Source organism: Anolis carolinensis, chromosome 1 (assembly GCF_035594765.1).
Source record: "Anolis carolinensis isolate JA03-04 chromosome 1, rAnoCar3.1.pri, whole genome shotgun sequence".
NCBI lineage: Eukaryota > Metazoa > Chordata > Lepidosauria > Squamata > Dactyloidae > Anolis > Anolis carolinensis.
The window spans coordinates 120,998,092-121,017,333 of NC_085841.1; the positions used below are offsets into that span (position 1 = coordinate 120,998,092).

Here is a 19,242-nt window from a genome sequence, read left to right on the forward strand (position 1 = left end):
AAACATGTTCATATTCACCAAAACCTGCTAGAGTTAATTGAGCCTGACTAGAATTGGCCCTCCATATCCATATCTACATCCATGAATCACCGCTTGAAAATATTCCATAAAGGAAAAATAAACATAAAAAGCAAACCTCGATTTTGCCATTTTATATCAAAAACACCATTTTATTGTGCCACTGTACATGATGGGACTTGAGTATCCATTGATTTTGGTATCCATGGGTGTGAAATAGTCCTGAAACCAAACCCTAGTAGATACTAAGGATCCACTGTAGACTATTCTAGATTAATTTATTTTGTTTGCATACACCTAAGAAAGAACTATTATGTGATTTCAAAAGTAGCAGTTATAAACTTCAGCTTATTATGATTAACTAACACAAAACACAGTTGAGCAATTAAATACAAAGGAAACAAAATAACAAGTTGCTCTAATTGCAAGCCAATACAGCATTATGCAATGAATGCAGCTTTGGATTTGGGTTCAAGTAAAATGGAGGAAACTGCTGTCAGATCGTATTTATAAATGTCCTTTTCATATCTACAGACAAGATGTTTGTAACTATGAACAGAAAAAAAATGTGTATTGCTCTCAGAAATACTGAATCTATACATATAGAAATGACAACTGCTTAAGCCCTCAATAGAAAGCAGTATCTGCTGAAAGATGTCCCATCATTAGTATATTGGTGAATAAAGTCAAATCTTTGTAAAAAGAAAACAAGCTAATGAGGAAAAAGACCTTTTAGAAAAAGACAACATCTACTAGGTTTTATTCATAATTATGTGCCATTTATCAATCAATATTAACAGCAAACATAATTTCTGTTGCTGTGTGACTTCAAGTCGTTACTGATTTAAGGCAATCATGGGGCTTCCATAGCAATATTTGTTTAGAGGTGGTTTGCCTTTGCCTTCCTCTGAGGTTGAGAGTGTGACTTCCCCAAAGTTACACAGTGGGTTTCCATAGCTGAGCAGGGATTCGAACTCCATAGAGTCACAGTCCAATATTCAACTACTATACCAGAAAACATTAGCATGGATAATATTCTGGAAATTTTTATCTAGGAAAATTGAGAGTTCTGTTTAATTCCATTTGAATCACTTGGCCTGAGAAAGGATTTAATCAATTTCTATAAATTATCTCTATGTACTTTGTGGCAAATGAAGGCATTGGCTTCTCTAGTGTTCCCAGTGGTGAAGCATGAGTTAAGGAGCTTTTCAGAGAATTAGACTGCATCTGAGAGGTCTTTTTTCTCATTGTTGTGTACACCTGCACTCCGCAATTAAAAATCAACTGCACAGTGAACCAAGGGTCTTTCATGTAACACAGACAGTAAGCCTCTTTTATACTGAGCCCATTAAATGGTTTTTTTTGTTCCAAAGGTTAGTTCATTAATGACAATGCTAGTGTTTTGCTATAGGTATATATGGTGAAAAATTGGTATACAGATTTATAATTCAGAACAATTACTCCTTCTTACAAATACTACAATATTTCTAGGATAATCTTTCCATCTTCTTTAGTCACTGTTTCTCCACCACCAGCATTCCTTAAGCACTTTTAGACCAATTTTTTTTTACTGAATAGATCTTGATTTAGATAAGCATAGCAAAACACCACTGTGTTAGTAAAACAAAGCCTAAGTTTTCCCAGCCTTTAAAATCAGCTGAAAGATTCCAGCTCTCCCACTTACTTGAGTTGTTCATAAATGGAGCAAAATCTGCAAACAAACATTTGATACTGAAGACACCAGATAACATTTCAACCTCATCAATGTGGAAAAATTAACATTTCAACAGTGCAATGAAGAGCATCATTCAACAAACGAGATTGATAAGAAACAGGTTGGATGTAAGGCATACGTTGCATGATATGAATATCTGCCTTAGATTTCACTTTCTCTCACTTGCAAAACAGGTCAAAAAGTTTTATAGAAGAGGGAAAAGTCTGTTTCAGATATGGTATGTCAAAACCAGCTTAATGGTAAACCATAGCTAACTTGGGAATCTGCAAGAAGTGAAATATTTGTGTCCAGGAAGACAGGCAAGAAATCTGCTTAGTCTAGCCATGACTATGTCATGGAAACCAAGGTTCTCAATTGTATTGACTTCAGGATGCCTTTGGACAACCTTTGTAGGGGAGAACAATCGGACAGAGCAATTTCCCTTGGTTCCTGCTTTTAGACTTCCCATGGGTTACTATGAGAAGACAATTCTGGAGCTGATGCTCCCTGACTGACTGCTGCTTAGCTTGTTTGCTTAGATCTTAGCATTGGTTTTATGCCAGTATAGTTTTATATTGAATCATTCTACAAATTGTATACTTTGCTAAGAATTACTGAGACAAGGTAGATTAAATACAATTTAAAACAAATAAATCAAAACAAGAAATAGATAGACTTGAGGTCTGATCCAGTATTCCCAATGTTATGATGCAAACTTTAAAAAAAGGATGGACAATGTTGTCCCACTCTCATTACCAAAAGTTTATGCTAAGTCTAATTTGCCCTTTCTTAGATATGCTAGCAGGACAACCAGCTATATAAAATCTAGCTCCTTCTGTAAGCATAACAAAACTCCTGCTGCATAGAGATACACAATTCGATATTGTTGTGTTTCCTAAAAAGGATGTTCCAATGAATGTCTCGTCCAGCAAAATGTCTCCCTACAATGGTTGAAAGAAGGCTTAGATCCTTAGCAAATAGGAAATTTCAACCAGCAAGGAAAAAAGTTTTCTCTACTTAAAATAGTTTTTTTCTCTAAATGAAATAAACAGACATCTTGCACAGATATGTCCATCTTAACTGCAGTAGCTGTAAAATGATATGGAACTTGGAAATGATTAAACGTGGGAACATTATTATCAGAAGGATGCATTCATCAAATATAACACAACCATCTGGTAATTCCCATCTCTCTGCAGAAAAAGAATGAGAGGCATTTTCTTTCCATTTGTTTAGTGCTGACAGCAATTGGGATAAACATTACTGGACTTTTAACGGATCTCTAGCATAATCTCCATATACGTATTAACTAAACATCTCTAATCTGCCAAACTACCTAGAAGGCATTACAAGTTTAAGATCTGGGAACAATAACTGTTGCTAAGAACAGGAATACTTTGTGATCAAGTGGTTTCGAGTCAACATATGCTTCAAAACAAAAACTCACAAGTTTTAGATTAAAACTGGAAATGGAAAGCATGGCCAGTATGTTTATTTGTAATAATAATAATCAAACTTAATCAAGTCCTTGGAATAGTTATCCATGTTCAGACTATGTTTGCCTATTGGCAAGTGTGAACCAGCTGCTTCTGCCAATGATTATTTCTGCTGATGATTAAAGCTTTGACTAGAACAAATCAGCAGGACTCTTTGTAAAACAGAAACACACTCAGGGCCGGTCCAACAATGGAGGCCGTTTAAGCGGCCGCTTCGGGCGCACGTCAAGGGGGGCGCTGTTGAGGCTCCCTCTCGCACTCCTCGGCCCACTCGCGCATCTCTCGCACTCGTCCCACTCGCGGCCCTCTCGCACTCTGCTCAATCGCGCCCCTCTCGCACTCGGCCCACTCACGCCTCTCTCACACTCGGCCCACTCACGCATCTCTCTCACTCGGCCCACTCGCGCCCCTCTCGCACTCGGCCCACTCACGCATCTCTCTCACTCGGCCCACTCACGCCCCTCTCGCACTTGGCCCACTCACGCCTCTCTCGCACTCGGCCCACTCACACCTCTCTCTCACTCGGCCCACTCGCGCCTCTCTCTCACTCGGCCCACTCACGCCTCTCTCTCACTCGTCCCACTCATGCCCCTCTCGCACTCGGCCCACTCACGCCTCTCTCGCACTCGGCCCACTCGCGCCTCTCTCTCACTCGGCCCACTCACTCCCCTCTCGCACTCGGCCCACTCACGCATCTCTCTCACTCGGCCCACTCACGCCCCTCTCGCACTCGGCCCACTCACGCCTCTCTCGCACTCGGCCCACTCACGCCCCTCTCGCACTCGGCCCACTCGCGCCTCTCTCTCACTCGGCCCACTCGCGCCTCTCTCTCACTCGGCCCACTCACGCCCCTCTCGCACTCGGCCCACTCACGCCTCTCTCGCACTCGGCCCACTCGCACCTCTCTCTCACTCGGCCCACTCGCGCCTCTCTCTCACTCGGCCCACTCACACCCCTGTTGCACTCGGCCCACTCACGCATCTCTCTCACTCGGCCCACTCACGCATCTCTCTCACTCGGCCCACTCACGCCCCTCTCGCACTCGGCCCACTCACGCCTCTCTCGCACTTGGCCCACTCACGCCCCTCTCGCACTCGGCCCACTCACGCCTCTCTCGCACTCAGCCCACTCACGCCCCTCTCGCACTCGGCCCACTCACGCCTCTCTCGCACTCGGCCCACTCACGCCTCTCTCGCACTCGGCCCACTCACGCCCCTCTCGCACTCGGCCCACTCACGCCCCTCTCGCACTCGGCCCACTCACGCATCTCTCTCACTCGGCCCACTCACGCCCCTCTCGCACTCGGCCCACTCACGCCTCTCTCGCACTCGGCCCACTCACGCCCCTCTCGCACTCGGCCCACTCATGCCTCTCTCGCACTCGGCCCTCTCGCCCTTGCAGCCCTCTTGCCCCTGAACAAGACCTGAGGCCAGGCCTCTGGGCCTGCTGCTCCACCTGCACCCTTCCTGGATTCCTCCCGCAACGCCCGGCAGCCCTCCGAGGCTGGAAGGAGCTCTGGCAGGTCGAGCAGGCCTGTGCCCCTGCCATGCACCTCCTTGGGGACCCTCTCAGCCATGAAGACGGGGCAGGTAGGAACCCGTCCCTGTTCCCAGCATTTCGCCAGGCATGTCTCCAGGGCAGGCCTGGGCCAACTTGGCAACTGAGGGGGGAAATGGAGGGGCCTGAGGCTGGGTTGCCGCAGGTTTTTCAGCTGCCTGGCCATGTTCCAGAAGCTGGAACATGTGGGCCTACTCCTAGGATTTATAGTTTCCTAAGGCCCCTTCTTCACAGCCATAGAAGACAGATTATCAAGGCAGATAATCCACATTTTCTGCTTTGAACCAGATTATATGCATCTACACAGCCATATAATCCAGTTCAGAGCAGATAGTCTGGATTTTATATGGCAGGGTATGGGTTCTTCTACATAACCACATAATTGAGATTATGAAGGCAGATAATCCAGGTCATATGCACTGAACCGGATTACATGCATCCATACAGCCATATAATCCAGTTCAGAGCAGATAGTCTGGATTTTATATGGCAGGGTATGGGTTCTTCTACATAACCATATAATTGAGATTATGAAGGCAGATAATCCAGGTCATATGTACTGAACCGGATTATATGCATCTACACAGCCATATAATCCAGTTCAGAGCAGATAGTCTGGATCTTATATGGCAGGGTATGGGTTCTTCTACATAACCATATAATTCAGATTATCAACGCAGATAATCCACATTATCTGCCTTGAACTGGGTTATCTGAGTCTACACTCCCATATAATCCAGTTCAAAGCAGATAACCTGCATTTTATATGGCAATACAGAAAGGGCCTAAGGGTATATTGTAGTGTATATTGTAGTGGTGTACTTCAGAGGGATGCATATATCTCACCAAAGGGCAGCTGCACTTTGGAATTAATGCAGTTTGACTCCAATTTCATTGCCATGGCTCAATGCTATGAAACCCTGGGAATTGTAGTTTTATAAGGTCTTTAAACCTTCTCTGCCAAATAGTTTAGATGCCTCACCGAACTATAACTCCCAGGATTCCATAGCATTGAGCCGTGGCAGTGAAAGTGGAGTCAAACTATGTTAATTCCACGGTGCCTCACTTCTTCCAATGGAGAAATAAAGATACAAGAGCCAGTTAAGTCCTGTGGATTTCTTTATTCATACCAGGGGTCCCCAAACTTTTTAAACAGGGGGCCAGTTCACGATCCTTCGGACCGTTGGAGGGCCAGACTATAGTTGGCCACCGAGCAATAATAAATAAATATCTAAATAAATAAATAAATAATAACAATAACAATAAAAAAGAGGGTTGGAAGACACCCTTTGGGCCATTGAGTCCAATCCCCTTCTGCTTTGTGCATCGAAAGCACAAACAAAGCACCCCTGACAGATGACCACCCAGCGTCAATGTGAAGAAGAAGAAGAAGAAGAAAGAGGTTTGGAAGAGACCCCTTGGGCCATTTAGTCCAACCCCCTTCTGCCTGTGTGCACCAAAAGCACAAGCAAAGCATCCCTGATAGATGGCCACCCAGCCTCAATAATAATAATAATAATAATAATAATAATAATAATAATAATAATAATAGGATTGGAAGAGACCCCTTGGGCCATTTAGTTCAACCCCCTTCTGCCTGTGTGCACCAAAAGCACAAGCAAAGCATCCCTGATAGATGGCCACCCAGCCTTAATAATAATAATAATAATAATAATAATAATAATAATAATAATAATAATAATAGGATTGGAAGAGACCCCTTGGGCCATTTAGTCCAACTACCTTCTGTCTCTGTGCACCAAAAGCACAAGCAAAGCATCCCTGATAGATGGCCACCCAGCCTCAATATTAATAATAATAATAATAATAATAATAATAATAATAATAATAATAATAATAATGGTTGTAAGAGAAGAAGAGACCCCTTGGGTTACTTAGCCCAACCCCCTTCTGCCCTTGTGCCGTGGGGCTGGATAAATGGCTTCGATGGGCCGCATCCGGCCCCCGGGCCTTAGTTTGGGGACCCCTGATTCATACCATATGGAGAGGGGCAGATTTCTCGCCCTTTTCATGATATTGTTTAAACTTCCACTCTATGTCTAATTTTTGTTTTGTGTAAGGTAAAGGTAAAGGTTTCCCCTGACGTTAAGTCCAGTCATGTCTGACTCTGGGGGTTGGTGCTCATCTCCATTTCTAAGCCAAAGAGCCAGTGTTGTCCGTAGACACCTCCAAGGTCATGTGGCCAGCATGACTGCATGGAGCACCGTTACCTTCCCGCCGGAAGTGGTACCTATTGATCTACTCACATTGGCATGTTTTCGAACTACTAGGTTGGCAAAAGCTGGAGCTAACAGCGGGCGCTCATTTCGCTCCCGGGATTTGAACCTGGGACCTTTCGGTCTGCAAGTTCAGCAGCTCAGTGCTTTAACACACTTCGCTACCGGGGCTCCTTTTTGTTTTGTGTATTTTATGGAAATATGTTTCCATATGTATATTTTACGGAGTGTTTTTAAATTATTATGTGTTCTAGCAATGTTGTCAACCGTCTTGAGCGGGTAAGAAATAAAATTATCATTATCATTATTGAGTTGCTGTGCATTTTCTGGGCTGTCTGGCCATGCTCCAGAAGCATTCTCTCCTGACATTTCACCCACATCTATGGCAGGCATCCTCAGAGGTTGTGAGGTTGAGGCAAGTGTGAATGTTGCAGTTGGCCACCTTGATTAGCATTGAATGTCCCTCACATATTCATAGCTGGCTGCTTCCTGCCTGAGGGAATCTTTGTTGGGTGGTGTTAGCTGGCCCTGATTGTTTCATGTCTGGAATTCCCCTGTTTTCGAGTGTTCTTTTTTTACTGTCTTGGTTTTATTTATTTATTTATTTATTTCCCATACTTGTGTCCCGCCCTTCTCACCCTGAAGAGGACTCAGGGTAGCCTCACAACTGCCAACAATTCGATATCCGATTGTTTTGGGGGGGCGCCAAAATTCTGTTCGCTTACACTTGAAAATTACCTTGGGCCGGCCCTGAACACACTGCCAATTATTTGACTTGCACATCCACTATGTTTGGAGTTCACAAAACAAACTGGTTATTGCTCTAACCTTTCCATTCTCATTACAGGTTATGGAATGTTTTTGTCCAAAAGGTACATCCAGACTTTGTTTGTTGGATGCAGGGGAACAAAATGAACATGCTCACACAAATTCAGTCCTGGAAGAGAGGAGAGTGTGCATCCATGGCACATATCATTTCAGTTTCCCAAAGTATCTAATGCTATTTGTTCTGCAGGCAAAATTATGCAATGTACCTGACTTTCTGCTTGTAACACATTTTCAAATATTCTACTGGAGACACTATTCCAAGGGTTTTGGCATGGTACATACTACATACATGCTTTCCCAGGAGTACTGCTGCCAAAATACTTTTAAGCACCTTTAGATGTCTGTTATGCCCTTAACTTTATCTGCATTTTAGAAACAAAGCATTTGCTCTCACCATAGTCAGTCACTGATTTAGGAGCACGCTGTTCAGTTTCTGCATTGCGCTTCTTATTTTTGGATTTCCAAGCATGGTAAACCTTTAGCCGCCTGTGAAACTCTTCTCTGCAAGCTGCCAGCAGTTCAATATCTATTTCAAAGACACACAGCAGGAGGAGTGACATGAGGGAGAGGGAGAGATAAAAACAATTTGTGAGTTTTCTTAAAATGAAGTCGCATGTAAAATGAAAAAATTGCAATAGTGAAGGACCACTTTAAGTATATATTTTATTAAACATAAAAAAACCAAGGAACCCATACAATTCAGCTTACAAACACAATGTCTGTCTATCTCTTTATCTATCTGAGAGCGTTTTGAGTCCAACCTTCAAGAGCTTAGACACACTAGAACTTGGAAGTGTCTGGATGGCAGGTTAAAATGTTCCAATCCCAGAAGCTAACACATCTAGATAGCCTCCTAATGAATGTTGGAGATTTTCTTGATGCTTCAAGGAAGCAATTCTGTTGAAGCTATGGTTGACCTTCAGAGTGAGGAAATTACAAGGGTGGTAGACACAATTGCAGCCTTCTTCCATGGCGCACTGATAAACAAGATCCTTATTTTGCTAGGGAACTGGTGGTGATGAAACTATTGAGGTATAATTAGTATAATAACAGAAACACTGAGCTAGAATATAGATTAGAACTGAAAGGGCTATTCTGTAGTGGCAAATAAAAGCAATAAAAGAAAAGGCGAAGGGACAAAGCATTCTTCTCTTCCGGCATTGCACCTGCTCAGTTGTCCAAAGGAGCAGTCTTGTGTGCTGAAATGCCTATTATATTTCAGTCCACAAAAAAAGAGTGTAGACTTTGCCTGCTGTGAGCAATTTACACAGCACTCTACAGAGAAAGTTCAGCTTGCATGCTCTCTAATACAGTCCTGGTGGATGTATGTTTGAACCTTGCTTCTCCACAATAATGGATACTTTTCAATTTGTATAGCCTGAGCAGGTTGGAAGCAATACATTAAAAGCTGAAATCTATCATGTGGGCGCTGGATCTTTGCCCTTCCTAGCTTATAAAAGTGGTCAGGGGGTTCACAAACTGGCTATAACAAATGGTAGGTGCCTCTCTACTACAAAAGATGATTCCATCATGCCTAAAAGCAACAATTGTAAAATCATTGCTTTTTAAAAAGTCAGTTGCTATTATTCTGTTCTCAGGAAAGATTCTGGAGTGTGTGCTTGGTTGCGCTGATCCAGGGTTTCCTGGAGGGGACAGATTATCTACTTCCCTTTCAATACAACTTCATACTAGCTATAAAACAAATATAGCCTTGGTGAGCAGACTGCATCACGGAGTAAATTAGAGGAGTGCATCCCTGTTGGTTTTGCAGGACATCTCAGCAACCTTTGATACCATAATCATGGTATTGTTCTGGGCTGCTTCTTTGGGATGGAAATTGGAGTCATTGCTGTGCAGTGTTTTTATTCCTTCATAGAAGAATGAGTTCAGAAGATAGTGCTGGGGAATTCCTGTTTAACTCTTTGGCAAATACACCTTGGCTTTCGGTCTTGTTCCCATGCCCACATACTGTTTACTACAGCATGATATGTTCCCTGACTTCATGTGGATATGTGAAACCAGAGATAGTGAACTCTATTGAAATGAAGGACATCTAGGTGACAAATACCACAGAGTTGTGTTGGAAGATCTAGAGGATGCCTGGAGAGGTGACATTTTGGCAGGCATTAATAAATGAAACTGCAGGTATTGGTCCCATGGACATAGGATGTCATATTATATTTACATGAAACAAATGGGAGACATTGTCAGGAGACTGTGCCCTGTTGTTCCCCCACCCCCACCCAATGCACACACATTGTTGTCTATCTAATAAAGAAAGGTGTAAGGATATAAAGGCCTATCTTTAAATTAGTAGCAGAACAAATGGTTGCCTTAGTTTATGCCAGGGGTTTTTAACCTGGGGTCCCCAGATGTTTTTGGCCTACAACTCCCAGAACTTCCAGCCAGTTTAACAGCTGTTAGGATTTCTGGAAGTTGAAGGCCAAAAACATCAGGGGATCCCAGGTAGAGAACCACTGGTTTATGCATTACAAGCAGTCCCTGGGCTATTAACAAGGTAGCTTCTGTAGGTTTGTTCTTAAGTTGATTTTGAATGTAAATCAGCCAAAAATATTTTAAAGGTTTTTTTTTTTAGTTTTGGATAGCATAGGGAAGGGTTAACAGTCCTGTAATGTTTGTTTTGCTATCAGGGCCCCTGTTATGAAGATTTTGCCCCACTTTCTGTCCCTGTCACAAATGGATGTTGAAACTGTTGACATGTCATGGAAACAAAGAGTGCCGATAAAGCTTCAGTGGAGAGATTATTTCCCATGATAACCCATATAATCAATAATTTTAAACTTGAATCTTATGTTTAGTCTTTGTTCTGTGTATTTTAATATGTATTTTGTAGAAACATGTTTTAATACATGTATTTTATAGAATCTTTTAGATTATTACTGGTTTTTAATGATGTTGTAACCCACTTCGAGCCATGAGGAGAGGTGGGTTATTATTATTATTATTATTATTATTATTATTATTATTATTATTGTTGGAGTGAATTTTCCTTCTTATGGTTCCTCTCACATCCTGTTGTCTCACCCCATTCTTAACTATAAGTCAGATGTAAATTGGATGTTTGTATCTCAGGGACTGACTGTACACAAAATAGAGCTCTTCCCATTTCTTCTGCACACAACTATCAGCAGTACTTGTAGGAATTTGGAGTTTTATTTTGAATGCCATTATGTTTTTGTTTTGTGACTAGCAATTAAAAATCATGTTGGCTTTTATAGCTGGGCTATTGTTCAGTGTTTGCTGGTTTCTCTTGTATTTTTACAGGGAGAAGCAGTTGTTGGAATATTCAGTGAAGATTTGATTGTTTATCCTTCCTTTTCTCTTGACCTATGAACCTGTCCGAAAGAGCATTGTAAGTGGTTATTTCTCTACAAGTGCTGACCAAGGAGCACTTAAAAGAATAAATGATCCACTTTTATTAGATTTGTATTGGAGACTTAATTACAGAGACAAGAGTTTTCAGAATCCTGTCCAAGAAAATGAATAAAAAATGTTACTATATGATCTAATTCTTCTCACCCTGAAGGGAACAGTTACTTACCACAAGAGGTATTGATTGTGTCACGTAGCTCGGCATATTTCCACTTGCTAAGGTCATGTTTTTTAGTGCCAGCGGCAGCTTTGGTGGCTTGAACTGAAGGTCCCCTATAAATGTTCATTAAAAGTTATAGTGACAGGAAAGACAGCACCAAGTGAAGTCAGCAAATCAGAAGACAAAAGGTTCTAAAAAACAAAGGTAGACAAGAACGCCACCATAAGGCAGACATCAAAGAAATAAAGAGAAATGAGCATACTGGTACAGCTCTCAAAAAGGCAGAAAAAGTATTTTTTTTTAATCAAGAGTGACATTTGTGAGCTCCTGAATGAAGGGCGCTGAAGACGTTTTAGACACCCCAAATATTTTAGATTTCTGCTCTCAGAGGTCAAAACCAGCATGCTCAATAAAAATAAGGACTGTGCCCAAAACAACTGGAGTGGGAAGTGCTCCTTGTACTTGCACTACTGAAAACTGACTGGAAACAATTTTGACAGAGTTGTGTTTTTGTTTCTTTAAATCCATTTGAATGTATCCAAAAACATTGTTTATGGCAATGTATTATGCATTCTTGTCAAAGAATAAAACAATGCTCTTTCACCTCTAGTAGACAGCCTGAAGCACAGCAAACACAGATCTGCTTTGGCAATGCAACATATTTTCATGTCACGCCAATTTTTGTTTCGGTTTTCATACTCAGGCATGAAAATTGGAATACACTCTGTCCGGGTATGTACATTTAGTGGTGTGTTGCTTTTAATGAAGTAATTGTGGTGGCCCAGTGTTTCCTGGCTTCGGCTTCATTTTGAGTTTTAAAGAAAGGGGTGTACCTCATATTTTACATAAGTGCACCTTTCACAATCAACAGACTATGATCACTAAGAACAGCTTCTCATGGCTTAATGAGTTTGTCAAATACAGATGTTATGTACAGGACATACTTGGAAGATAACTCCCCTTTATTGAAAAGGAATTATATACTATCTGATTAGAACTTTTAGTTTCCTGAAGAAAAAGAAAAGGGGAATGCCAATCAGAAAAGGAAAGCTATTTCAGTCATTGTATCCCAGATACAACGTTCAAGGATGGCTACACATCTTCAAGGCTAAGAGCTGCAGCAGAAATGAGTCACATTCCTGATGCAAATGCATATGCCTCCACAGCCCCACGTCTAACTTCTCAAAACCCCACTGCTTTCATTATCTCATCTCCCTGGCCCCCTAAAGGCTTTCCCAACTTCTTTCTCAGCTCAGAGTTAACATTCTACCTCTCTCTCTTTTCCTCACTAATCCTTCAGGCTTTCTTTTTATTCCTACTTTCTCCTTTCTTTCTACTGTTTCTGAATATCCACCCCTTTTGACCCTGCCTAGATTAGGGATAGAAATAAATTGAGTTGGACTTGATAGTATTGGTGGTGGCAGCATTTTTATACCTCCTGAGATTTATTGAGCAAGAAGAGTACCGCTTATCCTGAATATCCTGAATCTTTCCAGCTTACACCACAAAATATAGTGAATTGAGGAGAAATCAGAAGTACGAATGACAAGTAAAAAAAAAAAAAACAGCAACATACAAACAAACCCCTTTTGTCAATGGGGAAATGGTAAATACATTAGTTACATTGTGCAAATAATTACATTAATTGGGAACAATGACGGTGTGTGTGTTTGTGTGTGAAATTCAGTGCTAGAATTAAAAACAAGGTTCTGTTACCAAAGATTCATGAAGGGAAGAAAATGCAGTGGGACTGGACAAAACCCAGACACGGATTTTCACATTCTTAGCCAATGTTCCCTAATGTTTCCAGTTCTGAAACCTACCTACCCTTTTATCAATCAGTTCCCAATCCTAACCCTATATCTGCCCATATCTTATAGTATTTCCCTCCCAAGTGCCATCATTGAGTGTAAACTCTACAGTGTAGAGCTTTAAATTTTGCTTTTAAAAACCAACAACAGAATTTACAAATTAACCAACAACCAATTTTTTAATTACAGCATATTCCGGTTCTAAGAACTTGATAACTTTACTCCCTTTTTTTCCATGTATATTTCCCAGCTCTCTTGTGAGAAAGAGAGAAACAATAACTGCAAAAAAATGTCCTTCCAAGTGCTTTGTTGTTCAATTGCTCTGAACAACATATGGCTCCAGAGGAATGATCCGCAGCACAGTAAAAGCAGCTAAGTCAGCCCATCACAACATTGAAAATGGCAGACATGCCATCATTTAAGCAGGAGGGCAGCATGGGGAAAGTTTGTGTTAGCTTACTATAGTGATAAGAACTACTATTTAAAAGAAAATCTAGGTGAAGTCTCGCTTCACTGTTCCAATACTTTTCTTTGTATTCATTCTGGACTCACTATCCACTTCCAGGACCCACTTGATGGCATCTCCCAAATGAATAAAGAATATTAAAAATGGAACTTGTCTTGGAGAAAATGACTTTATAAACAAAACTCTTTTTAAAAGTAACTGGGGCCAGGTTACATCTTGTTTAAAACTGAAATCACTATTTTAGGAGAGCATATCAGAAGTTATCCCTCAGCTATAATCTACAGTTCCCATAAAACACATTGATTCACAAAAGCATAGTCAAATAATAAAATGATAGGAATGGCATAAAGAAACATAATTTAAGAATATAATAAGAATTAGGTGAGGGCGAGGGCAGTTCCCCATATAGATGAAAGATATTGCAACTTTCCTTTTTAAAAAGGTACATTCCATCTGAATCACCAACACCATTTAAAAACCTCTTTTTTCCAAACTTCAATTTGTTTTTCTTCACAAATATTATTGGTAATAAAACTGTTTTAATCTGTTATAAGTGGTATCTAATATAATATTAAACTCTTCCTTTTAAAAACCTACTCCTGGTTAGAACATTGTTAAAACTAGACAAATCATCTGAATGTATTATCTAGTGAACAGAAAACTGGCAATATTGATCCAGCTATCTTTGCCAAGAAGAAATCAATTTTCAATACTAAAATATAAATGTTGGATTTTATTATTTGCAGTTAATGTAATCTCAGATATGGCATGTGAATTCCTGCTGAAAATCAATAGCCTTTTTATTGCAGCTATTACATTAGACCATGCCACAAAGGTACAGCTTATAGGACAAATGTATTCCCCAACCACTATTTAACCAACTTGAAACTCAAATAAATTTTTAGTCTTTATTGCCCTTATAACCAGAAAGAGCAAGTGAACGTAATCTCTCATGAAAGGGGACAATGAAATGTAGAGGTTAATTTTCAAATTGCTGGCACAGTACCTGTTAGATACTAAGGGGAGCTTGTTAAATCTAATTTCCTCAATATAATGGCTAAGCTTCTTGAACAATTAATGTGACAAATCCTGAGGATTTTCCTTATTTAGCTGTACTACCCGTCAACCTAAGTATCCCTCAGATACTTAGAAGTAAGCACAAAAGGAGTAAAAGGGTAAAAGCAGTGTCTTTAGGTATAGTAATCCAATTGTATAGGTCACATTTCATGTGCTGTTGCCACTAAAATCATAATCTTTTTTAAATATGACTTTATAAATACAAAGTCCCCCCTCAAAACAAAGACTACATAAAGGGCTACTGGCCTTTTTTTAGACAGCAAGAAATTCTGGGAGCAATCCAAGAGCAATACTACATTTTAGGTATTATATAGTATATACAGCAGTGGTTCTCAACCTGTGGATCCCCAGATGTTTTGGCTGTCAACTTCCAGAAATCCTAACAGCTGGTAAACTGGCTGGGATTTCTGGGAGTTGTGAGCCAAAACACCTGGGGACCCACAGGTTGAGAACCACTGATATATACTGTAGTATATACTCACGTATAAGTCTAGAAATTTTATTAAAATAGACAACTCCAAAAAACTGGGTTCACTTATCCCCAATTCAATGTGAGTACTGTACCTTAAATCTTACCAAAAAGAGAACCATTCCCTTCTCTGAGTAGAGGGGTGAAAGGCAAGCACTTAGTCCAGTATTTCTGAAACTGTGCTCCTCCAGCTGTTTTGGACTTCAGCTCCCAAAAATCCCAGCAGGCTTACCAGCTGTTAGTACTAATGGGAGCTGAAGTCCAAAACATCTGGAGGAGCACAGTTTCAGAAACTCTGGCTTAGTCCATCCCAGGAGCACCTAAAACAGTGGTTCTCAACCTGTGGGTCCCCAGATGTTTCGACCTTCAACACCTAGAAATCCTAACAGCTGGTAAACTGTGGGCCAAAACACTGGGGGACCCACAGGTTGAAAACCACTGGCCTAAAAGAAGCACTGACTTCCTCTATTTGCTCTTCCATGATGCTGCTTCTGGCCTTTTTGAATGCCTGGGCAGAGAAATGGTGGCAGTGGCAGTAACCAGTAGCAGCTGGGCACTTGAGGTGGCATTTGTGCTTCCCCCTCTCCATGGAATGACCCTTGGCTTATCCAGGAGGGCCCCAAAACCTGCCCTCACAAATTTTACATTAGGTTGGCTTACATGAGTATATACACCATATGACTAAAATATAATGTATGAAAGCAATGGGTGAGTATGATCAAGGATCTTTGCTGCTGCTTTCCAAAATAGGAATCCTGCTCCCCATCAATTTTTTCTTCATTCCCCAAATGTATATTACACAGTTAATATAAGAGTTCTAGATGCTAAAGATTTTCCATTTCTCATTTTCTGTAGCATTACAAATTTGTGGACAGAAGAAATATTTTTAATTTTGCAGTGTCCTCATTATGGCCTCTCACCAATTGCTATGTTTCTAGGTATTGTGCTATTCAAAAAAAATATATCTAAAGCCCCAACCTTCCCATTATCACCCACCAGTAAAAGGAACAGCTGGCAATTTGTTGAATCCTGGTCATACAATGAAATTTAAGCATTGCCTCTGTATTTCATGAAGAAAAAACTCCTGAGAATGTAATGGGCTGGGTGGAAGAGGGATTTAAGTATTAAGAATTATGTTTATACCACATGTAAATAACTTAACATCAGTTATTCCCTCATTTGGTGATATTCTTTTTTAAAAAATCAGAAGAAGGCTATGTTTTACTTTAGCTTCAGGCTGCAAAATATACATCTGTTCTGGTTATCAGAATAACAGTTTTTAATTAGCTGCTCAAAAAAACCCTTCAAGTTCCTAGAAAGGCATACTAAACGCCAACATTACTGAATATACGGTATCTGTCTATCAGCCTTCCAGCTAATAGAAGTTAAAAGATGCTTTCAACAAAGCAAGTTTCCAATTTCATTATTCTTTAAGACAGATCTGTGAGGATTTAAAATTCAACTAATTTTCAATTGCTACATACGATACCAAAGCCACCTTAACTCTTTCTTTTGGGGGAAAAGTGAAAAGTGAGGCATAACGTTCAATAATAATAACAATCATAATGACAACATTAAGTACAGTGTTTTTTTAAATGGGAGAGGGGGGAATCTATTGAAATAATTTAAATCCATAACCTTGTAAGAACTTTACTGGAAATTAACAACTCTTCGTGCAACTAATATAAACAAATGTGAATTTTTTTTTAAAAAAAATCATCTAGTTGCAAATTGGTATTATATTGGTGCAATGATTGAATCTTGATTAGAAATGATTTATTCATGTTCCGAAAACATTCCAAATGAATTGAATTGCCTTTTACTTTAGCTCATGATTCTTTCATGTGGTGATTAAATTGATTTCATGGTGGCTTCTTGTTACACCCACCTAGACAAAAGTTCTGTCATTTCTGTAGCCATTTGCTCCCTATAAAAGAAGTGAGTGCATATGAGAAGGGGTAACATGGTACAATATTAGATCCTAATATGGTAACATTAATACATGTGTAAAATCTAATACTGGTTCAGCAGACAGGTATAGTATCCTGCCCCACAATGTATGCTGTATTTAATCCCAGTAAAGAAATAGTAATAATAATTTATGCTTGCTTGATAGGTATCAAAATATATTCTTGGAATTAAACACTCTCCTTGTTCCAGATCCCGTTCCTATGTGACATTCAGATTACAACAAATTGTACCTGCATATAAACAGCTTCAAAGATTGACAGTCAAATAGGATGTATTGACTGCATGCTCAAATTATGTGTATTTAAGAGTAAATGGAAAGGAAAAATGAGGCTTAGTATATGAAAATTATTCTAATTGTTTTAAACCCACAATTTCTATGGAATGCCCCAAAAGAAAAAAAAAAGTCATACGCAGTCATTTGACAGCTTGCTCCATTGGGTCTGCAAACAGAAGACATTTATGTTAGTCTAGCCATTTCCTAAGTAGTTTTGTACCAATCGGCAACATTAAAAACATTGCATAAAAGAGTAGTTAGCTTTATCCAGGTTTGCAGAGGCCTGGTTTCCATTTATTTACACATTATATTTCAATCTCATCATTCATCGGGAGGTTTCTTCTTCTCTTCCCATTTTATCTAGACAACACCTGACAAGATAATTCATAGTGAGAGAGTACAACCATGTGTTTTTGCTGCTCTTAAGAATCCAGTCGAGAAAGAATAGAGGCTCTGTTAACTGATTTACCTAGATTTTGTTTAAAAGTGCCAGGGAATAGAACAGTAGAATATGTTTTATATGGGTACATTAATTGGTAGCTTCTTATTAGTTTCTGCTTTTAAGCATGTATACCTGATAGCCTTCCTTTCACTTGCAATTCCATTCAAAGCCTTTGGAATTGTTTTATCATTTACATTTACAATGACCATATACAGCAAATGTTTTTTGTACACTTTGTCCAACATATAAAAAGTACATGGGGAGAATCAAAATGCTGAACAACTGCCAGACATTTTTAAAGTATGGCCTAATGAGCTAAGTACTTTCAAACAACTCCCAACAGCATGATGTTGCTGAAGCTGGAGAAATACACCCACCCCAAAGAAATGTGCCACAATTACTATTTTCTTACCCTTGAAAGCTAATTTTATGAAAAGCACCTGTTGCTGATGGCAAATTTCCGAAGAGCCTACTTTTGGCAGAGCTCTTCATTCTAGGCAAATTCCAAAATCCATTCCAACTGCCACTGTCCTGGTTTTGGAGGAAGAGGAGAGAAGGCAGCATCTGCTGGACTTAATCCCTTCCCAGACTGCCATCCCCTTCACCTTTTGTGTCATGTCTTAATTAGATGGTTAGCTTGAGGGCTTTTTGCTCAGTCTTTTACTTGTAAAGTGTAATGTACAATTAAGGTGTGACATCAATAAATTATGATGTCGATGAACAACAAAAAAAGAACTCCCAGTGTCCTAATCTAACTCTCACAATACTACATCATTTTGACTTGAGGACAGCATGACAAACTCTCACCTAGGCTCTGACTACTCTCACAGCTACATCATGCAACAAGTATTCAGAATAGGAGTGGGAAAGCATCAAAGGTGCCAGTGTCTAAACTGTTTAGTAGATGTAGCAGAGGTAGGTCTTGTGTATGTATAATGCCCTACAAAAAAACTATACCCATGCCCTTCTATGACCTCCAAGGCCATCTTTACAATATTATAGGTGAGCCCAGGCAGCATTCTTTGGATGATCAATTGCTCATAGTATTCATACATCATTTCCAGTGCCAAACACAATATGACACTCTGCTGTTGAGAGGCATTAAACAAAGGGTGCAACTATGTTCATGTCTTGCTAGTGAGTTTTCTATAAACAACTAGTCAGCCAGTGTGTGAACAAACAACATTGGATTAGACCAGCATTTGGTTTTTGGTTCAAGTTATTTTCAGTGCTGTTATTCGTACTGGGAGCTGAAACTCGAAAGTGAAAGCTCGTCTTAAATATGAAAAAGTGTCCTGTATTTGGATCTGCAGAATGAGGTGTTACTGA

General features: G+C 40.1%; 1 protein-coding gene across 6 annotated transcripts in view; it reads right to left on the bottom strand.

The window, feature by feature from the left end:
- myo6 (myosin VI) overlaps window positions 1-19,242 on the bottom strand; it is a 159,187-nt gene that overhangs the window by 6,221 nt on the left and 133,724 nt on the right. For 2 of the 6 annotated variants that reach the window (XM_008122032.3, XM_062981536.1), the window contains exons 29-33: window positions 17,608-17,637; window positions 17,115-17,153; window positions 11,413-11,516; window positions 8,245-8,376; window positions 1,703-1,729 (exon numbers count right to left, since the gene is read on the bottom strand). In XM_008122032.3, coding sequence (XP_008120239.1) covers window positions 1,703-1,729; window positions 8,245-8,376; window positions 11,413-11,516; window positions 17,115-17,153; window positions 17,608-17,637 — 332 coding nt within the window. The remainder of the gene's footprint in view (window positions 1-1,702; window positions 1,730-8,244; window positions 8,377-11,412; window positions 11,517-17,114; window positions 17,154-17,607; window positions 17,638-19,242) is intronic. The other 4 variants (XM_062981542.1, XM_003215680.4, XM_008122043.3 and 1 more) reach the window with 4 other exon arrangements.